We start from the raw sequence: 24,026 nt of genomic DNA on the forward strand, positions 1-24,026 counted from the left end.
AGCTATAAGAATACTGCTTACTTTTAAATAATGCTTTGTCTTTTAATGAAAAGGACAGGGATACCCCAGCGACTTAATTGTTGGTAGAGCTAGCAGATGTTAGTTGGCTATATATATATATATATATATATATATATATATATATATATATAATGAAAAATGAGAACTGTAGAATGTGAACTATTAATATTCTTGTCTGTGTTCTTGTAAAATTCTTTCTCTTTGAATCATGTACTCTGAGAACATTCAAAAGTGCATCAAAAGGCTACTAGCTAAACTCACCAGTATGTGAGTTTTTAAAACTACATTTTTCAAACTTCAAAGTACCATAAATGAGTTTTTATGAGTACATGTATTGAGCCTCAAGGCACTGATTTCAAACAAGTAATTGCACCAAAAAATGATCTTGTACGGGTGCAAGAGCAAAAGGTGAAAGTCAGGGAGTCTGATGCTGTGTCTTGTAGTGTCTGAGTGCCATTAAACAGCACACTCCCAGAGGTAAGAAAACCATTAAGCAATCTCTCTCCCCTGTACTCTCCTTATTTATAAAGTGAGACAAAGCAATAGCATTTCCTTCATGGAGCTGTGAAACTTGAATACTGTGATAGACATTGGACAAACCCATCACAGGGGTGGCACTCTAGGTGTGTTCACATCATTTTATGATTTTTCTGTTGAGTCACACTGGAGAGCTATGTCTATATACCCCCTGCCCCAGGAAAAGGCAACTATAAACTGTGGACTAAATGTAAAAACTTCTAAATCATTACCATCACTTCACTCAACACCACAAATATTCACAGATTTTAGCTGTAGTTTTCTCTCTCTTAAAACAGATGACCACCACTGAAATGTGGTGGCTTAAAACATTGCTTATCAGCTCACATTTCTAGAATTCACATATTTATTAAGCCTTGTGCGCTGGAGTAGAGGTAGATGTTAGCAGCTTTGTTAGTTAAATGCCTCACTACAATGTAAAGACATCAGACAAAAGCACCCCAAGGGAAGAGGGGTGTTTTGGGACTCAGTCTATGGTACAGTCCATTATGGCAGAGAAGGCATGGTGGTTGGAAAGAATGTGAGTGGTTATGCCATATCCACAATCAGGAAGCAAAGAATGATGAATGCTATTGTTTGGCTCCCTTTTCTTATTCAGTCCAGGACTTAAGCCATGGTTTGGTGACACCCACAATTGGTGAGTCTTCTCACCTTAATTTAACATAGTCAAGATAATTATCCTACCCTATTTAGGGCCAAATGCTAATCTACATAACCCTTTATAGTTCATCTTGAGGACTTGTTATCCAAGGTGATTCCAGATCCAGTCAAGCTGACAATTAACAGTGGCCATCACAGTCATCCAGTGTTTTTATTTGTGTTTCAGAATGCACAGGGGAAGCTCCTAATACTCATATGACTTCTTCTGGTCCACCCTCACATCTATGAAATGCCTAGAGGATCCATGCTTTATAGGCAGTATGATGTCACTAACTCTTTGTATGAGAAATTGCTATTCTCAAATGTCTATTATAACTTATACCCTCTTGAGAGGCTGGGTTCTGTTTGCATCTTCAGGGAAGAGCCCAGGGTGCCAAAAGCTTTAAAATTTTTCCTAATGGATGTATCATTCACTCTTTGGTCTAAAGCCTGTTTATATGAACATATTTCTTCCCTTCATACACAGAACTAAAATTGTAATTTAAAATAACTGGGATTATAATTTCCTAAAGGGCCTTCAGCTGCACACATTTTGCAGAACCTCACCTATTTTGTTGTCAGGTATAGAATGTGGAAGTCTGTGGTTGAAATGTGCTTCTTTTATTTGTAGATTTTTTTTCTATCCAGGAGCAAAGGCTACATGAGTCTGCATTTGACTGACATGGTTCGTAGACTCCAGCATCAAACTCAATAAGGAAGTCAATTTAATCAGTGTGTAATTTAATCACAGTGGCAGAATTATAGACTGGTTTAGATTTTGAATCCTGAATGTATAGATTATTTGATTTGATTAGAATCATTCAATTCAGACATTTTCTTAGATTTGTGTGTGTGTGTGTGTGTGTGTGTGTGTGTGTGTGTGTGTGCTTACAGTATAGAAGTCGTTTTCACATGTAGCTATTTCCTAGCAAATGAACAATAGGATAAATTATTTACCTTGGCATACCATTTCTTCACAGTATATAGAGCTGAAATTTAACAATGTGTTTTTTTTTCATGAAGTCTAGGGATATTCACTGTGGATCTGGAGTTTCTTTAAGATTAGTATCTAGGATTTTTCCCCCAATAGTTGAGTAATAGAGCCATCATTATCTATGGCTGATGATTCTCTTCCTTGTATTGGTTATCATTTCTTTTTAAACACATTAAATTTGTATACAGTTCCAGGTTTGAGACTCAAAGTTAAGCCTTCCACCATACAAATATATCTACCATTGTCCCCCCAAATGACAATGATTTCACATTGTAGAAATGTATCACCATCCAATGAGGTCTGTCCTAAGTGTTTGCATTTTCCCTCCATGTATCATTTGTGTTCTTGGTTTTTTTTTTTTTTTTTTTTTTTTTTTAATTGTCTCAAACAAGATTCCTCTTGGCATTTAGTTGTGCTTAGTAATTCTGATGAACTACTATGCACCCAGCAGCCAGCTGCCTATTATTAACTTAGGGACCCATCATTTGAATTTGCTAACATGAAAGCTTATGCAAGAACCCCTTTGCCATACTTTCTTTGTGCGAAGAAGTGTTGGTAATTTCGAGCTTGATTTGTGCATATTTTCCTAAATTTCTACAAATTCAGAAATCATGTAAGTAACAAATAAAGGCACTGGTCCTACTTCTATATGAGGAATAATTGAGGAGATCTTAATTTTCTGTTGCCTGGTTTAGTTTAAGAGAGGAAAAAGAAGTAAGTTTCTGAATAACAATTCTGAGTGCTTTTTGCTGAATTAGGACACATGTGAGGGTCCAGGAATTCTGAGGTGACTGGAATCATGACTAACAGGTCTGACGAAATGGAAGCATGTGGGTCATTTAATATAAAGCAATATGAAGAGAAAAGTTGGGCTAATTATATAATTCAGCAAATTACTGGACTTGCTTTTGTGGCCTCATTTGCTTAATTAAATTTATGGTAAATTTTTTTTTTCTTAAAAATGACAGTAGAAAGCATTTTGCAGTCTCATACAGTTTAAAAATACACACCACAGCCATTATTCTCACGGGAAGATACGGCTTTAGCATTTATAATCTCTCTAATAAGAAGGCTGTGTCCATGTGTCCTCATTTACAACTTAGCATTTTCCATTTTGAAATTGCTTGGCCTGTTCTTGGAAACACTTCAGAGACCTCAGTTTGAGGTCTAAGGAATCTCTATTCTGACATTTGAAAATATGTATTAAGGGGCTGGAGATGCCTCAGCAGTTAAGAGCACTAGCTGCTCTTGCAGAGAATCTAAGTTTGGTTTCTATCACCCACATGGTGACTAAGTTCTATCTGTAACTCCAGTTCCTGGGGACCCACCCTCTCCCCTTCTGGGTTATGTGGGTATCAACTACACATACATGCAGACAAAATATCCATACACATAAAAGTAAACACATCTTTTTAAACAAGAAAATATGTACTAATACAAGAAAAAAGTGGGTGGGGAGATGGCTTAGCCCCTAAGAGTGTGGTTCTGGTCTTCCAGAGGACTCCAGTTCGGTTCCTAGCATCTCTATATTGTAGTTCACAACTATCTGTGATTCCAGCTCCAGGAGATATGACTCCCACCTTTGACCTTGCTGGGCATCTGAACCCACAAGCACAGACTCACACACACTTTTTTTGTTTGTTTTAAAGATGAATAGAAAAGGAGAATTGAAAGGTTTCTTGGTGAATATTGTGTCCAGTAGTTAAGGAAAGCATGTCAGAAAGCTGGCTATTGTGTCTTCCACAACAGATTCACAGGAAGAATTAGCATCTTTCCTATAGGGAACAAACTCACTGTTCAAGTGTGTTAAGTACTAAAGTTCCAACATAGCAATGTGGATTTTTTTTTAGTTCTGTGTTGATTGGCAGTTTAGTCACTTAATACATATTAGGTATTATGGAGTCCACATGTAATCCATAGTAAGTTTGCAGGGAAAGAAACTTACAAACTGAAGCAATGTTTGTTTTACATTGTTTCTCATTTGAGTGTCACACTGCAGAAAACATTTGGAGAGGCATAAAAATAAGTAGTTTTGTTTCCAGAGAATAGTTGACCAGTATTGTAACTCTTGGGACAAAAAATTTAAAAGCTTAAAACTTGGAACATTTAAAAATGACTAATTTAGAATTCGTTAACTCTAATAAGAGGTATTAAGTTACATAAGAAATACGTTGCAGAGACAATGGAAACTTCCAAGGTAGCTAGCTAGGGATGTGGAGCCAGAATTCTAGCACAAAAGAAGTACATTAAGGTATGCCTAACACTTTTAGAAACCTGAGGTTTAAAATATACATACTATGGGGGCTTGAGAGATGGCTCAGTGGTTAAGGGCAGTGGCTCTTACAGAAGACCTGAGTTCAATTCCCAGCACTGGTGTTGCTACACACAAAGGGAGTCTGATATAGGCATCTGCATGCATGTGCTGCACATTAAACTCTTACATGCACACACACATACACAGAAATAAAAGTAGTAAACAAATACCTGTGCTTAGAATACATGATAAAATAACAAAAAATGGGAAGCTATAAAACTGCTCTTTCTGGAACATGCTGAAGTTGCTAATTTGACAAGAGTTTAAAAACCATCAATGCCTAAGAGATCTTTATCAAGGAAAAGCTTGGTGTACTCAGCAGCCTTCAGGGGAAATGAAACCAAAATATTTGATTAACATAAAGAAGAAGAATGAAGAGGAAAGAAATGAGAACATAATGGGATTAAATTTGTTCTGAATTTAGATTACAGTGATGGCTTTCTGCTCTTTAAATATGGTAAAAAAAAAATCGTCAATTGTGTGCTTTAATAGGCAAAAATCATGACAGTTGTTTCAACCTCTTTCCTTCCTCACCCTTCCCTCTCTCCTCCTCTCCTCCCTCCCATCTCCTCCTCTCCCTTCCCTTCTCTAGGGAGGTATCTTTGCTGGGGGTGAAGGACATGGATCAAGCTAAGAACTGTGCACATACTAGGCAGGCCCCTGCCACTGAGCTGAGCTCTAGCCTTAACCCTGTTAGTTACATTTCAGTAACAATTTAGAAAGACCAAGAGACTATGGAATACAAGTGCAATGATAAATATATTTCAGCAATAAAGCTAAATGTAAATGAATAGAATATTTTGGTTAAAATTTGTGAATAGGGCTAAAGAGGCTGAACATGCAGGAGGCCCCAGTCCTGCTTTTTCTGTTGCTTGATTAATAGCTATGTGCTGTTGACCATATTAAATAATAGGAAAAATAAAAGCTGTAGTCTGAGAATATCTGTATATGTATATGTAGCTGGGGTAGTGAAGTTACATCTGAAACAGAATAGAGCAGAAATAAGTATGGAAACAAAGACGGACAATTTTTTTTTATGAGGACACAACAAATTTATAAGACAAACATGGTAATTATAAATTTATATGAGTCTGATGATAGAGCTTACGCATTTAGTAAGTCAAGCTAGGCACAGTGATAAGGGAAACCCATCAATGTGAGACCACAACTGTCATAGTAATTGTTACTGTACATGGGAAGTCAGTCAACAGGGTGTGGGCAATCCGCCCCATTTGCAAGCCACTGCCCTGAGACTCACTTCTTCCCAGCAACCATTTACACTTTTCAGGGAGAGGCCTGTCAGTCTTGTGACTCTCTGAGTTTTATAAACATCACTAGCTTTCTGAGTCTTTAGAGCCTCATCCTTCTCTTGAGAAATGGGTATTTGAGTAGGAGGAATAGCTACACAACACAGTCTCAAACAAAATGGCTGAGACAACTCCAAGAAGCAACAACAACAAACAGTGTAAAAGGGTATGGAATTTCCATACTTTGTGCATTAACTTGTAATTAAAACAAATGCAAAGTAGAGATGGTATGTGCATAACCTGTTTTTTTTATTTAATGATATAATTTCAGCATGAGTTATTTTTGTATTAGATGGTTGTGTCCTCTGCTAAATCAAGCTGACATTTAAATGACTATTTCTCTTAAGAGATTTTTTTTTTTGTTTAAAAAATGAGGTTGCTCTTTTTACTAGTATTCCTGTGATAAAATATTTAGTATAATCTACTACAAATATTGTGGTATTTTCTCTAGCATGATAAAAAATGATATATTTCTTTAAACTTTCACATAATCAGAGGGGCTAGGGATGTAGCTCCATTGGTAGAGTGCTTGCCTAGTATGTGCGAAGTCCTGGATTTGACTCCATCCATGCATAAACCAAGCATGCATGGTAGGGCTGCAATTCCAGCATGTGGGAATGGAGCAGGGGGATTAGAAATTCAACGTCATCCTCAGCTGCATAGGGAGTTCACGTCTGAGATACTTGAGATCTTGTTTTAAAGAAGTTGTTAGTAAGTTCTTAGAAAATGTTATTTTTTCTCCTGATTTATGAATTTGTCGATTGCTTAGATTCTAAAACTGACCAAGTTTTTGGAGATTTTTCTTTTGTGTGTATAAATTTCTTGATTAGTCCTATGAAAATAGCTTTTTCTCCTCACTATTTGCAGGAATTGCAAGAAGTGACTCATGTTGACTTTGACAAGAGCTGTGTCATGAAATCACTCTGCCTGGCTTTTGTGTAGTTATAGTCCTGTGGTCCCTGTCTTGTGTGTCTAGCTGACCATTCACTGCATAGTACTCACTGTTGCTAAGCCTCTGTGCTTATTTGGAGAGAGGAGAGTTCATGTTGTTCTTTCCAGCTCCTACTTCTGTGTAATCATTAAAACTCCTGTAGCTGATAACATTAATGATGGCCTGATCCCCAAGTCTGTCTTCTGATAAATCCTATAGTGTTTATCTTTGCTCTGGTGTATACAAGCCTGGGTGCTGTGTGAATGTCTAGCATTTAAATGTGAGCATGATAGTATCATATGTTTTGATAATTATTTATATTATTAAAACACAGCATTAAAATTTTCCTGATAAATATGGAAAAGAAATAATTGTTTAAAGTATTTTTTCTTATAAGCATACAAATATAAGATTTGTCCATTTGGGAACAACTGAACCACATTTTTCTTTCATTGTTAGCGTACAAAGAATTGGGTTTCATTAGTTTTCAAACAAAATCTCCTTATGTTTTTTCTCTCCCTTTTCCATCCCCCCCCCCACATGTGCTCTCCCATCCCTAGCAAACCTTTCCACTCTCATGTCACACTGGAGTTTTCCCTCTCCCCATCGTGCTTCCACTTACTTGAGCTCTAAAGAAACCGATTCACCTTTTGAATTGTCTAATGTTTAAAATGAACACTTGGAAATATGTGGCAGCAAACATATGCAGTGAGCAACAGGCCTTCCTGTTCAGTTCAGTGAGAAGTTTCCTCCTTTAATAATAAAAAAATGTGTTTTAAAATGTAGGGGAATGAGTTGCCTTAGACCAGGTTCTGCTGGTGACTAAACACATCCCTCAGCCAACTGGGATGCTCTGTTCTAAAAAAAAAATCTTTGGAATTTCATGAGGGCTTTATTTAGGTTGATTATTAATTAATTAGTTAATTAATTAATTAATTTGGAGACAGTATCTCACTGTGTAGCTCTGGATGGCCTAGAATTCACTATGTAGACCAAACTGGCCTAGAACGCACCGACATTGGCCTGCCTCTGCCTCCTGAGTACTGGGATTAAATGCCTGTGCCACCATACTCAGTCCTAAAATCATTTTATAACATTTAACGAATGTTGCTTACAAGACATGGATATACTTAGCTAATGCCTGGATTTAGCTTTAGCTAAACAGCTTTAGTTTTTTTTTTTTAAATCTGATTAATGAAATTTCCTAAGGAGAAAAAAAAACCCTAAATTAATTTATGTATGAATAGTATGAATTAACGTCAGTTCTCACAGGACATAAATCATGCATTCTATTCTAGGGGTGAGTAGTGGAGATTTACTTTTAGAGTTGAGTGTGTCCCTCCATAGTGGACTCCAAGAACATTCTAAAAGATGTTCTTTTTGACATGTGAGGTTTTGTTGTTGTTGTTCTGTTTATACCGTGGGTATCATGCTCCTGTCACTTTTGTTTTTTTAATGAGTCACACTGTGATTAGAGCACCTTGCATTTCATTAATAAAAACAATTTAGAATAATCTGAGTGTCATATCAGAATTATTTGACAATAAAGTGTTCTTTTTTATTGTGGAATTTTATGTAGTGCTCAAAAGAATGAGGTAAGAGAAAATTTTGCTTTTCATGTTGTAAGGGAAGTTACTGTGAAGCATCTTGTCTTCAGATTGCCATTGTCCTTAATAATTAAGTGGAGCTTTCAGGGAGGGGTTCTAACTATCAAGATGGCAGATTATGCTTGAAATTCTATACAGCTCAACTCACCTTTTGAGTGCCTTGGGCTGTCTTCTGGACCTGCTTCATTTTTAGCAGAATACCTATGGGATTGCTTTACTAACTGAGAATGCTTTGGTTTATTGAGATAAATTGCTAATGGGAAGTTTGAATACTATTGTATATTCTTTGAAATAGGAAGTAGATTTTGGGTTGGGATCACACTTCAGTTGACTTAGACAACCATCAGAAACATTGTTAGGGGTTTTTGTTTTATTTCCTTTTTAATTTCTTTTGGCTTTTTCTTTCCACAGCAGGTTGATGTGGAAAAATGGGTATGTGTTTCCCTGCATTTACAAAGGACTTGTGACCGAAAAGCGCATGCTCGCTGCTGCCTTTGAACCTTTTCATTTTGCTTCTTAGCACAGCTTCTCTTAGTGTTTGAACTCACTGCTTGGCTATAATGACTACACTTTACAGGTCACCAGTTAGAACCTTTTATGTCTCTGAGTTACTGCCAACTGCAGCGGGCTCCATAAAAGGACTCTCCACTCCCCACTAGATCGTTTTATGTAATTGGTTTAATTATACAAATGTTGATGTATCTCTGGCCAGAGGAAGGGTTTGTTACTAGTATTCAATATGATTTGCTAAACAAAAGTGAATGTTCTGTCTTAAAAATGCTGCAGTGTGGTCTCAATATTGCTCCATGCATTATAGAGAGAAAGGCAAGGCTTTTCCTGTGTTCATGCAGTCTTGAAAAGTGAAGGGGAAAAGCAAATGTCTTTGCCACATAGAAAGGGCAGTTACAGGTACCCAGTCTGGAGGCAGTCTGAGGTCCACACTGTTAGCAGTTTGTATCATGGTACAATGGCATTGGTACTCTGTTTCTTCATCGGTTAAGAAAAATGATGAGGAATGAAAAGAGAGACAGAGGAAATAGGGTGTGGGTGAGAGGCAAGGAAAAAAGGAAGAAGGGGCAGGGGTCAATTTAGATCAATCTATCGAAGTATCCAAGTCCTTCTGTTAATACTCTAAGGTTTGAGTGGAGCTCAGACCCCCGAGCATTTACATCTCCACTCAGCTTGTCCCCAAAGCACATAGCAATGACAGTTTGCATTAGTAGTTTGCTTTGGCTTGTTTTTTTTACTTCATAGGAAGAGTCTCTCAAGACAGACTGCAGTTGTTATTTCATTTACCCTTGTCATCTACCCTTACTTGGGGCTGGCTCTCTTCTTCTTTATCTTGGGGCCAGGTTCTCTCCATCTCTGTCTTGGGATCTGCTTCTCTTGATACAGTGTTTGGAGTTTCCTCACCTCCCCAATCCCATCAGGGGCCTTTCAAAGTGACTCTCAAACAACTACATGTCCACGAGGATGTTTGCATTTTTTTTCTCCTTTTGATCCTCTTTCAGCCTCTATATCCAAGCAAGTTCTATTGATGAGACTTACTGTTTCCATGATGATGATATCCGTGCTAGTCTTTGAGACCGTCCATATTATAGTTTAACCCACCATACCTTAAACTACTTCTGTCCTGTCCAGCTATTTTATTTTTTTAATTTGAAATTATACACCTCCCTCCCTCCATGGCAAGAGTTAAAATTCTGATCCATGCTCATACTTTTCTTGATGGGCTATCGGCTCTTGTTTTTCTAAGCATGGCTATGGCGCCTCCTTGTTTAAGCCCTACACCTTCGATATCAGCATTTTAAAACATATCTCTGTTTCTGTGTGTATGTGAATCCTTCTTTTCCACCACAGCATTTCTGGGCTGTATCCAGACTGGCACTTTCTTCATTATCCCTTCAAGCCGCTCTTAATTCTTTTGAAAATCAACTATGTAAACTGTGTAGAGTGACATAGAAATAGATATTATTTGAAAGCATTTGCAATTATTCCTCTGTGTTTGCTTGCTTCCCATCTGCCTCACCAGCTCACATGCCCCTCTCCATCCGTAATGATTTCTCATTTTAAATTTGGCTTTCTGGTGTGACTTTTATGTTAGAAATTGCTTGTTAGCTGTAAGGAGGTCATGGAAATACCATTGAATGGAACATCACAAGCTTTGTTTGGCCACTGGCCAGTTTGGTTAGGCTCTTCTTGTTCCTGAATGTTCGTGTTCTGTCAGGAGCTAAACACACTTTTGTTGAGCTGTGCATTCATTTAGAAGCTGTGTCTGTGGAGTCAGGGTTGTTCAGACTGATGAACACTCTCTTTGACCTCTCTGTATAATTCAAATCTCACTCATTGGCCATTTGAACTTTGAAAGTCTGTTGTGACAGCCATACTGCAAGGGCAGTTGGAAATAACTTAAGCCCCTGGTGTTGTGTGACCCTCTTCTTGGGGAGAAGTGAGCAAATGTCTGTTCAGCCCTGAACTGCTGACAGACTCAAGGGAAGCTACTCTCAAAGCCCAACTTTCGTGAGCTAGTGAGCTTCCTCGGACTACTTAGGAGTAGAAATGACTCAAAGGCAAATATATCATCAAAAGCCCACCCCTGCATGGGTGACAGGCTCACACAAGTTGGAAATCCAGGTGTCTTAGTTAGGGTTTCTATTGCTGTGAAGAGACATCATGACCATGGCAACTCTTATAAAGGAAAACATTGAACTAGGGATGGCTTACAGTGTCAGAGGTTTAGTCCATTTTCGTTGTGGTGGGAAGCATGGCAGCATGCAGGCAGACATGGTCCTGGAGAGGTAGCTGAGAGTTCTCCATCTGGATCCATGGGCAGAAGGAAGTAAGCTGTGAGCCATTAGGCCTGGCTTGAGCTTCTGAGACCCCAAAGCCTGCCCCAGTAGCACACTGCCTCTAACAAAGCCACATCTACTCTAACAAGGCCATTTTTATTCAAACCACCACACCAGAGGGCACCGCATAGCATATGGGCAGCTCTACAGGCTAGTGAGAGTCTCTTCCAGGCAGCTCAGCTGATATGAGAATGAGCCTCAGCAGGCCTTACTGCTTATATAAGCTTTAGGAGGCAGGAACCTAGGGAATCTGGTTGGTTTCATGAACTTCCTGAAGGCTTTCAGTTGTTTACTTCCTGCAGGATGGAATATTTCACCTCCCCTTAAAAAATTCTGCCTTTTAATCAGCTTTCCTACAGGATGGGATGTTTTACCTTGGAGGAAATTTCTACACAGCACTTAGAGTCTGTTCACATTGCTCTGTGGAAACATTCTTTTATGTCCCTTGTGTCCAACTAAAATAGCCTTACTCATACTCACAGATATAGTGTGCCATGGTCATTTCCATCACACCAGTCTCATCATGGCAGTCATCATGATGCCCTACTGGGTCAAACCTCTGGGTCTCGGAAGTTTTACTTAGTTAGGGAGCTCAAGCCACTGTGGCCATATCCCTGAGGCAATGAGTGTGGGCAACATTTCCTGCTGCACATGGCCAGTTCTTCAGGCTCCTGTGACTTTTCCATGTGTGATGGGACGAGAAGAGCCCAAGGTTGTCTGGAAGGCTTCTGATTCCAGAGTCACTTAATTTATCAGGGCCTTGTTGAGTATCTTCAGGGAGCCTCCATCATGGGTATTCCTGACCTTTGATTCTCCTGCTGCAGCCTGAAGTATCTTATCTGTCTGGTTTGGGAGTTTACCTTCTCTTGGTGTGTCCTAGAACAGTCCTAGGCTAGATCTTCCTGGGCTGCTCATGTTGTCTCTGGGCATGCCATCCCTTCCCAGATGCTACTCCATAGGAGCTATATGTATCCTTTCAGCCTTTGGGCTTCAGGAGTCATGAGTCTGCTGGCTTCCAGCTCCTGTGGACAGGGATGACCTTCATGAGACTTGTGATGAGGGCAAGCTTGTGAAGGGAGGAAACTCTTCCAGTCGGATAGCTCTTCTCTCAAAGAAGCCATCTTCTTGCCCAATCACCTAAAGACAGCCTGCTGAGTTGGGTAGTCAGCTGATGGAAGCAGGTAGACTCTCACCCTGCTCCTTTGCCACAGGCTAGGTGGTGCTCAACAGTGTAATTCCTTTTGGATGTGGGTGCCTCACCTTCACATCCACTTCACGGGTTTGCATAACATGCATTCAGCAAGCCACATAAAGTTCTTAGGAACCTCATAAAACTTAAGCATATACACAGTCATATACACATATGATATAAAAAATTAAAATGGTGTCTCTCGATTTTCTTAGAGCATAAATCTGGATAACTTCAAGATTCAAATTCCCCCTCCCTACTTCTCTACTCCCCTCATGCTTGTTCCCTCTCTTCCCTTTGCTTCTATTCTTCTCTCTTCCCCTTTGTCTTCCCTCCCTCCCTCTCTCCTCAGTGCATACCTCCCCTTCACTCGCTCCGATCTGTCCCGTGTTCCTCTCCTCCTGTTTCTCTCTTTTTTTTTCTTCCCTTCCTTCCTGTTTTCCATTCTTTCCCTCCCTCTCTCCTCCTCTTCCTCCCTCTCTCCTTCCTTCCCTTCCTTCTTCCCTTCTCTTCTTTCCTCTTATTTCCCTCCTCTCTTCCTTCCCTCTGACCCTTCCCTTCATCTCTGCTTCCTTCTCTCTCTATTTCCCTTCCTTCTCCCCTCCTCTCTTCCTTCCCTCTGACCCTTCCCTTCATTTCTCCCCCCTGCTTTTTCTCACTTCCTCCTCTTCTTTACTCTTGATTCCCTTCTTCTCTTCCTCATGTTTCTCCCTCTTCTCTTTCCTTCCATTTCCTCTCTTCTCCTGACTTTCCTCTCCCTTCCCCTTGTCCTCACCTCTTTCTTCACCTCTGTGCATTTCTTCTCCCCTCTTTCTTTTTCTCTTCCCCTGCCTTGTCACTCCTTCTTCCCTTTTTATCCTTCTTCTATTCATCCTTTTCTCCTCCTTCTTCCCCTTTCCTCAACTTCCTTTTCCCTTTCGCGAATGTCTCTTTGGATCATCTGTGTACTTGTTTAAACATAAATCCATTAAGTTATAAAATGTAACTCTTCACACTTAAAAGAAAATGATATTTCTGAGTCTTGATATAAAGGATATTTAACTATTATTTTCACCTACCCCATCCTACCCTGACCTTTTCCTGACCTTGGTGTTAGTTTCTAACATGAAGGCCTGGGACTTCAGTCTATGGGAGGGGACCAAAAGAGAAAGAAACATACTGAAATTGTCACATATGATGTGTTATCTGTATATCAAGTGACTCCTTCCACATCCTTAAAAAATTCATAATGTTGATATAGATATTAAAATATAAAATAATTAAAAATGTTTCCTAACATCACAAAATAATGCATTGCACACCCAGCTATCCTGTGAGGGTATGTGAAAAAACATATCAGGGTTCATTCATACTCAAAATGTATAAAGCATTCTATCTCTTGTGGTAGATTATTGTTGGTTTGTTGGTGGCAGTCTTAGTATATAGGTCAGGCTTCATATGTCTTTAGTAACTTTGACCCATGAATCCACTATAAGGGTCACTGTAGTGTTTTGTGTCAAATAAACTCTCTTTTGAGACAAGCTGGAAAAATAAGAAAGCTCTAGATAGCTATTGGTTCATATTCAGGCATTCCTGAGCTCTGTAAGGTATACATGCCACTGAGCAAGAATGCCAAGTCTTACTCTAGATTATCAGCACCATTTCTTTTCCTTCGGAAGCAGAACTAGATAATGATGAAAACTTGTAACTGTCGAGTCTATTACACTCAGAAAACCAGGTCATTTAAATAATTTCTCTACTGAGTTATTGATAGGTTGGAAAAGACAACAGTTGACACACATCTGCTCCAAAATATGCTGTATTCTTTTTAAGCATATGCACACATGTGTGCTCAACCAGATGTCAGTAAGTGACATAGAGTGCTGGCAACATTAGTGACACAGGAGCATGGCTGTGGGAGGTATCCTGTGGATATCAGCCCTTTATGGGTTGAAGGCTGAGACCTGTCCCGATACTCTGTATATCTACATTTACCATGCTTTTCTCATCATGCAGTCTTGGATATTTTCAGTAGGGAAGTCTTAGAAAGTTAACAATGCATACAGAATATGTTCATCATGAGAGTACTAGCTGACATTTCCCACAAATATACATCTACAGATGTTATTCTATAGTATATAAGGGGTAAGCTTTGAGTGTGTGATTATTCATGTTAGACTATGTTTATCCTCTCAAACATATTGTGAGCATTCTTAATTAAATACAGCCACTGATTCACCCAGATCCTTGATGAAGGCACTTCCTTTTCTCAACATAGTGAAGCTGCTTCACTCATAAGGGAAAGAGGAGAGGTGGCAGATGGAACATTGTGGGAAACCCTTGCATCTTAGCACACAGAGAGACGGGATATCACAAACGTCTGACTTTGAATGAACATCTTCTGTGTGGAGCAGGGTGTTTTAGTTTCTTAATGGGGAACCCATACTAGACCTGCTCCTGAACCTGTTCCCTCAGATCCTTTGAATGATAAACCTCCTTAGTAAAGGTTCCTTGGTTGCCAGTTCTCTGTCTAGACAATTTTTGGGGGGCATCTTCCAGTAAAGATTCACTTATAGATTGTAAGAGAGATTCTTAGAAGTAATAACTTAAAAAATTCATGCATTCATTCATTTCATTTCATTCAGTGTGTGTGTGTGTGTGTGTGTGTGTGTGTGTGTGTGTGTGTGTGTGTGTATGTGTGTGTGTATTGTGGGGTGCACGTACCACAGTGCGTGAGTGGAAGTTAATTAGTGGGAACTGGTTCTCTCCTTTTACCATGTAAGTCCCAGGAATCAAACTTAATTCTGTATGATGCCTTCCTCTTAAGGGTGTAGGAATGGGTTGTTTTTCTCTGCCAGTTAAGGAATTAAGGGGCAGGAAAGAAGTGTGACTGAAAATCTTGGAGAGTTTGAATGGGGATACCAATGATGCCAAGCAAATCAGGGTCCTTTCTGGGGGGCTCTTAGTCTCACTAATAAAAATATTAAGAATGATATTAAACAGACATTCAAGGATAATTCTTCAGAGTTTAAAAGAATTCTCCAGGGCAAGCACACTGTGAATTTGAAGCTGACTGAGGAGGTAAGTGGAGAAGATGAGCCAACGTGGAGGTCACCCACATGGTAACAGGCAGCCACACAGTAAGGAGGGGGAGCTTTACAGAAATAGTAAGGAATATTAGATTTCTATTATATTCAATATATAATAACATATCTATTATATATTGAGAATATTAGAAAGTTGTAAAAGACAAGTCCCAGGGCAGGCAAGCTGAAAGTCTCAAAACTGCCCCTGAAGAGAGGAATGGAGATGCCCCATTGTTTGAGGTAAGCTGGTAGAGGTCAGCACATGGAAGTGAGAGGGATTTTAGAGAGAGAGAGAAGGAAGCTGAAGTACCGGGAAGGCACACTTAGGCTCTGTCCAGCATCAGAAAGAAAAAAGAAGAGAAAAAAGGAATACTTACACTTTCTTGAGTCAGGACTTAGAAAGACCGGCAGACCCAGCACAGCATGGTGGGAGCTGGTTGGAGCTGCACAGGGTGGAGTTCTAGGAAGAAAGAGTGCATTATCTGAAAGAGAACTTACCTGTCTAGGGGTGGCCCCTTGGGCAGGTTCTTGAAATGCTCAACAGAGTTAACTCTTAAGGGAGGAGAGAAGGCAGTATCCCACCTAGACATAGAATCCATTCTTTCCTGTAACAGTCAGGCTTAGCTGGTGGCAGACATCCTTACTTGTAGAGACACCTCATTGGCACAAAATTATTAATTAAAAATCTATTTGTATTAGTCAGGGCTCTCTAGAGTAACAGAACTTATAGAATGAATCTCTCTCTCTCTCCACAATAAAAATCCCCTTTTATTGTGGGCAGTCATGCCTCAGCTCTTGCTCTTCACTTCATCTGTGAAATCTGTAGCAACTGATCAGACCCTAGATAGCATGTGACAGCTGCATGCAGTTTTACACCAGAGAACTAAAACTCCGTGTTTCTGTGCAAATTGGTCGCCATCTGTCTTATTTAAGGTTACTATTGCTGTGATGAAACACCATGACCAAAAGCATCTATGGGAGGGAAAGTTTATTTCTCTCACAGTTCCACACAACAGTTCATCATGAAAAGCAGTGAGGAGGAACCTGGAGGCAGGAGTGTAGTTGGAGTTTTCCTGCCTGGCCCCGTCAGGACAAATCTCTCTCACCCGCCAGTCCCACAGTCGCTCAGACCCAACCAAGAAAGCACACAGAAACTTACATTGTTTAGAAACTGTATGGCCGTGGCAGGCTTCTTGTTATCTGCTTCTTCTATCTTAAATTAACCCATTTTTGTTAGTCTATACTTTGCCACATGGCATGTGGCTTACCGGTGTCTTTACATGTTGCTTCTCCTGGTGGCGGCTGGCGGTGTCTCCCCCCAGCCTTCTACTTCCCAGAATTCTCTTCTCTCTTGTCCCGCCTGTACTTTCCCGGAGTTGATGCTGAGGCCATGAAAGAGAGCTGCTTACTAGCTTGCTCTCACAGAAAAGCTCACCAAGCTTTGAACACTGAATGACTTTTCTAGCATAAAGTCCTTTCATCTAAGAACTTCTCCCAGAATGGGAAGTGGGTCAGAACCTGTGCAACATGCCCATGCTATAATTGCCCTTATCGTGACTCCTTATTCCGCTTCCTCTAGTGAAATCTTAGCTTGTGTCCAGAGAAATTTTCACAAGTGAATTTAGTTCAGTTTATCTCTTCTTATATTTATTTTAAGCATAAACACTGTGTTCTCAGCATGGAGAGAGGATGTGGCTTAAAGTGTTTTCTTAGTTGATTTTGTTGTCATCTTTTTTTTTTCTTTAAATCATATCTAAGTGGTGTTGAGATGGAGATCAAACTAATATATCCATTCCTCCTGATTTAATGCCGTCACTTTCTTTCTTTCCCATGAGTGAACCCTTTGGAAAAATCTTCTGTTGTCATTGCTTTGTTGATAGTTACAACTTATGCCACATTATTCAAGAGTTTTGAAAAGAAAGCAGGTTAATCTTGATCTAAGCTGCAGACAGTCTCATGTGCTCTTGGTTGTCCTGGGACAGCCATGTGGCATTCACACGTGCTGTTCTTCCTCATTCTGCAGATGGATGCTTCCACCTTCCCTTAGCTGTTCTGTTCATTCTACTCCATTGCATGGTCAGGTCTCCTGCTCTGTGTCTTCCTCTTCCTGATGTTATACACAACTGTATATTCTGAAGAGCCAACCTGGGCAACTCTGTTGACCACTTTGTAAAAATACCTTCTGCCGATGTAAAGTAGTTAACTTAGGAAACTGCCAAGTCAAAACCGAGAATGATTTTTAAAGAAAAAATCCCAATCCCAACCCAATTAAAATCCACAGAAATTATCTATTGTAACCATGTGCCATTTGAAAAATGTTAGTTTTTTTTGTTTCTTCTAAATATGACATGAAAATGATTCTCTCCATTTCCTTATGCCCCATATGAGGCATATTTCCATTGTCCTAGTTTGATCTCTGTTGCTATGATAAAACACTCTGACCAGAAGCAACTTGGGGAGAAAAACGTCATCTTACACTTCCAGGTCATAGTCCATCATTGAAGGACATCAGGGTAGAACCATGGAGGAATTGGCTCATTGTATCATGCTTTGCTAGCTTTCTTACATAGTCCTGGACAACCCACCTAGGGAATGATGCTCCACATAGTAAGGTGGGGCCTCCTGCACCAATTAGCAATCAAGACAATCCCTCACAGATACACATATAGGTCAGGCTTATCTAGGCAATCTCTCTATGAGGCTTCCCTTCTAAGATAACTTTAGGCAGTGTCACATTAACAGTGGAAGCTAACCATTAGGACATCCAATATTGTCAGATATGAGGGCATGTAGTTTTTGTTTGGGTATGGAAATTAAGTTTCCTGCTGTCATTGACCATTAATATCAGTTACATTTTTTGTAACTAACTTTCTGCATTTTCTAAGTGAATAATAAAAATTCCTTTTTACTTTTTTATTGTTTGACAGTTTTATTTATTTATACAATACATTTAAGTCCATTTTACCTCCACTCCACAACCTTTCTTTCCCACTGGAACCCTTTTCCTAAGAAGTTCCCCACCCACTCTCGTGTCTTCCCTTTTATGTGGTCCACAGAGTTTATTTTACTTTGAGTTCCTTGACTGAACATGGTGGGAGGTTTTCAATTTTTTTAAGTTTATTTTCTTGTTGTTGCATCTTAATCAAAGCTTCTCCTTCTTCACCTCCATCCACTCCTCCACTGTTTCTCTTCTGATACAGGTGGGCATCCCTTGGAGATCCACCAGCTGTGGTATATCAAGCTGCACTAAGGCAAGGCATCCCATCCTCCAGCAAGGGTGGATGAGGCAATCTGGCAGGAGGAATGGCCCAAATCAGGCAATAGAGTCAGAGTCATTCCCCACTTTCACTGCTAGGCATTGGTGGGAGGTTATTATCAAGTCAAGGGCAAACTTTCCAGTGGTGACACCACTGAATAAAATGACACCCTGCTCAACAACCATTAACTGTCAATATTCCCTCAAGGAATATTGTGGCCTCATATGGCCACCACCCTCTCCATAATGAATTATTGGTGGACCTGATCTTGTTCAGATTTCCACAGCTGCAGTGTTATGAGTATAGTGGCCATGCCATATCCAGAAGACATCTTTTTGTTTCTGAGCTCCCCCATCTTCTAGCTCTTACACCTTCTCCATCACCTGTGTCACCATATTTCCTGAGCTCTGGAAGAGGTGTATGACTGCTTATTTAGAGCCGAGTGTACCACCATCACTTATCCTTACTGCTTTGGCCTGTTATGGTTCTCTGTGGTACCTGTCTGCAGTGAGCTTCTATAATGGTAGCTTGGAGCAGTGCTAATCTCAATGTTGAAGCAGAGCTGGGCAAGAATGAAAGAACTTTCCAATTTTTCCCTTGACATTATAATATAGAAAATGAAAACCATCACTCACAATGGTATTTCCATTTATACACATGCTCCTGCTTATGTGTGTTTCAGGGAAGCAACTGTACTATTTACAAACATGTATATTGGAAAATGTTCCCTGGAAGATTTCCTTAAACCTAATGGGGTTATGTCCATATTTTTTCTTAATAGATTTTAGATGTTTATAACAACTTATTTCAGCCCTAAGTTGGGAAATCAAACATTTTCCCCCTTCTTGAATGTTTGTGTACCCTCCCAGAAACAAATCCAGAAAAGTAGAGGGCCTCTAGTAAAAACAAGGAAAAATGTAAATGTTTTACAGAAGAGATAAGAGCTGTATGAGAGAGGCCGTGATGTGTTTAGAGAAAAGGAGAAATAGCTTGTGTACCTGTCTTTGAAATGCATCTCTCATCATAGGCAGCATCTAAGGACTGCTTCCTGTTCCTTGCATGAAGGATAATCGGCTCCATGTTTCAGAGTCTCCTAATCTGTTTCTTCTTACCTACCAGCTTTACTAAACTTAGTTGGGTTGTCTTGTATCACTGCATTTATGCCAAAGAGATGGAATGAAGTTTTTTTATTTAAGCATTTGCAGAGAATAAATGGAAGATTACACCTCCTCAGTGCTTGGATGTCATAAATTGAGCCAGGCATTTTTCAAGTAGTGTAGCATGTTTTCACAGAAAACAGCTGAACTAATGTAAAGATTCCTTTCAAAAGACTTTGCTTGCTATAGCATTTTTCTAGCATGTAGTTGAATATACATTCTGTTGCAACAGCAGTGTGAATTTTCTGTTTATCATTGACATTGCTCCACTTACACAGTGGGGTTTTGAAAAATAAGATAGTTTAAGTCCTTGCAATGATTTGTATTTAATATTTTCTCTCTTTTCTTTATGTCTCCACAGAAGTTCATGATGAAGGTGAGGCCTTGATCTTCTGCTGTGTGTGTGATAGTTCCTGCCTTAGTGTGGGTATATGTGATAATTCATGTGTCTTAGTGTGGGTATATGTGATAATTCATGTGTTTTAGTGTGGGTATATGTAATACTTCCTATATTTTAGTATGGCTTTATGTAGTATATAAAGTATATCTACTGGTGAAATTATTAAGGCCACTCCACGTAGTTAAAAGGGAGGTTTATTTTGTGGGGTAACTTACAAATGAAGGGATAGGTTGTAGGGTCTGGCAAAGGTATGGCTCAGTCCGGCGGTGTTCTCTGCAGAACTCTGTTCAGTCTACCTCCAACGTCCAGGGTCCCAGAACCAAGAGAGACCTCTCCTCTCCATCCTGGGTCTTCAGCTTCCTCCCTCAGCCCTGCCTTGTGGGCGTGACCATTACCAAAGCCTCAATGGGGGTTGGAACTTCCAGGCCAAGGCTGGGATGGCTACCCAATACATATTTCTTTCTTTCTTTCTTTCTTTCTTTCTTTTTTTTGACTTTTTGAGATAGGGCTGCTCTGTGTAGCCCTGGCTGTCCTGAAACTCACTATGTAGACCAGGCTGGCCTTAACCGAGAGATTCACTTGCCTTTGCCTCCCAAGTTGCTGAGATTGAAGGCATGTGCTATAGTATTGCTTATGTATGGTCCTAGGCAATATTCCATAAATTTTAGGGTGGCTATATGTTTTATAAGTTTTAGGATGGTTATACAAACTTGTTTTATGTTTGTACAATAACTTTCCTTTAAAATTTTTTTTAAATGGAATCAGATATTTAACATTTAAATGTAAATCACCTGTTTTGACTACATAATTTAAATAAGTTTTGACACTTTTGGGTTATGTAGCACCAAATTAAGTTTAATTAGTCATCTTTAGGGATTTCTTTCATTAAAGTATTCTTCAGTTGTTACTTGATTAGAATGCTACCTATTAGGGATTCTGGCTGTCTTGCTTTTAGAAGACACTTGTATGAATCTCATTGGACTTTACATTGGGAAATGAGAAGAAATTCCTTATTAGTTACTTTTCTGTTGCTGTGATGAAGTGCTGTGACCAAGACAACTTATAGAAGAGAGAGTTTGTTTTAGCTCATGGTTCCAGAAGGTTAGAGTCTGTCATGGTGGGAAGGCATGGCAGGCAAGCTGCAGGCATGGTGCCTGGAGCAAGCATTTGGGAGATCACATTCAACCATAAACATGAAGCAGAGGATTAACTGCAAGCAGGGTGATGCTATTCCTCTCCAGGCTTGCTTCAAGTGACATTCTTCCTCTAGCAAGACTGCATAACTGAAACTTCTTCCAACAGTGCCACCAACTGGGGGTCAAGTGTTCAAATACCCCAGCCTCGGTGGAGCATTTCTTATTCAAACCACCACAGGCATCGATAACTACATATTTGTTCTAGAAGAGGAAACAATTCATCCCTATTTTATTTCTCAACTAACTTAGAAAATCAGAAGCCCTTCAAAGGAGACACATGAAGAGGTTAAAGTACATGGTAACATCATTGAAGGAAGAAATTGAAGACTGAAAGAGGAAAATGAAGTTGATTTTTGGGGTTGTTTCAGCCACATTACCCTATAATTATTCAAGAAGCTTGCTGTTTTATGCTAAAACCTCAAAAACAATAAAGAAATCTATTTGTATTCAGTTAATAAAGACTTAATACAATTTGTAACCTGAAGGAACATCATTTTAAAAGACAGAAGAAATATGCATGAAAATTTTGGATATGGATCAAAAAGGAAAGAAATGAGACAGTTCTCTTGCCCATCCATTGATGAAGTTAGTTAAGGCTTTCATTCCCATTCCAAACCCCAGGGTAGGAATTGTTGCCTTTCCCAGGTTGACCCTATTCACTAATAGTAAAGACCATGAGACTGCTGATCAGATGACAGAACCTAGTATTTATTTCTTTGAAGCTACCTCTTTTTTTTAAATTTCCTCATGTAATCTTTCTATTTAAGTGAACAAAGTTATGCCTAAGAAAAAGTAGATTAGTAAGCCATTTCACTCAGTCATTTTTTTTTATCAATAGTTGTTTTTTCTTTTTTCTTTTCTTTCTTTCTTTCTTTCTTTCTTTCTTTTTTTTACTTTTTTTCTTTATTACTATGTGTTTTAAATTCTATACATCAGCCATGGGTTCCCCTGTCCTCCCCCCTCCTGTCCCCACCCCCAACTTGCCCCCAGCCCCTCCCCTCCATTCCCATGTCCTCCAGGATCAAGGCACCCCTGGGGATTCATTTAAACCTGGTGGATTCAGTACAGGCAGGTCCTGTCACCTCCTTCCAGACTGAGCAAAGTGTCCCTGCATAAGCCCAAGGTTTCAAACAGCCAGCTCATGCACTAAGGACAGATCCTGGTCCCACAGACTGGGTGCCTCCCAAGCAGATCAAGCTATTCACTTGTCTCACTTATCCAGAGGGCCTGATCCAGCTGGGTGCTCTACAGCCTTTGGTTCATAATTCATGTGCTTCCATTCGTTTGGCTATTTGTCCCTGTGCTTTTTGCAATCTTGTGTGGAGCATCTTTCAAAATATCATGTAGCTCAGCTCTTATTTTTCAGTAGAAAACACTGGTGTATGATGAGGAAAGTGCTACATGCTATTTTACATCTATCACAACAAGTGTTTTGGTTGTGTAGATATGATAAGCATAAAAATATAAATATATGCCATTTTTTCAGATATTAATAACAGTGACCTTGGGTTGAAAAATTCAGTTTTTATTTGCTGAATATGCATTTACTATATTCATTGAATCATTGCCTGATAACCCCAACCTCTAAACCGTGCTGTATCCACAGGTACATACACTCATCAACCAAATTACTTATCCCCAACTCCTTTGCAGGAGCTGATTTGTAAAAAAAACAGTTCAGATAGAAACATGAGGTTGGCCACTTAACTCCAGGTGTGGATGATAGAATTGGGTTCTGATTTCTCTTAAGTGTGGGACAGAGTTCATCACATTGGATATTGAGGAAAGGTTGGTGTCTCATTAAACAGACCACACACATGTGATTAGGGGCAGTTTGCACCACTTAGTAGGATGAACTTGATCAGTTTTTATCTTGTAATCCTGATATACAGCCAGGTGGATGTGTACTTGTTATGGGAACCTGTTTGTAATTACTGGTGCCAAGGTTCTTGTGTTGGTGTTACCTAACTCATGGTAGCTTGTTCAGGGGACTTGTGGTTTCCACACTAGCACAGGTGAGAGGCCGGCCACTTACCATCAAGCCACTATTTGCTCAGTGTTTGGGTTGGCCAAGTTAGGTGTCTTGTGAGAATCATTCTTGATATTTTTTGGGGTTCAGGACTTAAGGATTGCAGGACTGTTAGAGAATTTTTTTGTAGCTGGGACTCAGATGTGGCTGGAAATGGCAAACCCTGCCAGGCCCTGATGCTCCTGTGTGCTGGGTGCAGCTCCTTTTACCTCCAGTTATTCTTAAACACTGGGGAAGGTTGGACAGAGAGGCATTTTCTCTGAAGACTTTTCCCCCATGAAACAATTAATTTTTCTTTATTTATGATGTTAATATTTGTACATATACTTAAATGTTTCTCCACTTAAATATCTGGACACTGTGAAAGAAATCTGATTACAGATTATCCTTGCTGTGTATAATGTCTGTTTCCAGGGCCATGGTTCTGTATCACAGGACTTCTAGAGTTCCATGACACATGACAGCCTCCCAGGGGTATAGAAGATTAGTGAACCACATTTCCTTCTTTCCCTTGTTCTCTCTTTGTTTTCCTCA

The 24,026-nt window shown here is 39.6% G+C and overlaps 1 protein-coding gene across 9 annotated transcripts in view; it reads left to right on the forward strand.

Annotated features, from left to right (window-relative positions):
• Ryr2 (ryanodine receptor 2) overlaps window positions 1–24,026 on the forward strand; it is a 596,457-nt gene that overhangs the window by 216,975 nt on the left and 355,456 nt on the right. For 7 of the 9 annotated variants that reach the window (XM_036187934.1, XM_036187935.1, XM_036187936.1 and 4 more), the window contains exons 4-5: window positions 8,762–8,782; window positions 20,229–20,243. In XM_036187934.1, the coding sequence (XP_036043827.1) occupies window positions 8,762–8,782; window positions 20,229–20,243 (36 nt within the window). The remainder of the gene's footprint in view (window positions 1–8,761; window positions 8,783–20,228; window positions 20,244–24,026) is intronic. The other 2 variants (XM_036187940.1, XM_036187941.1) reach the window with 1 other exon arrangement.

Source organism: Onychomys torridus, chromosome 5, assembly GCF_903995425.1.
Source record: "Onychomys torridus chromosome 5, mOncTor1.1, whole genome shotgun sequence".
Taxonomy (NCBI): domain Eukaryota; kingdom Metazoa; phylum Chordata; class Mammalia; order Rodentia; family Cricetidae; genus Onychomys; species Onychomys torridus.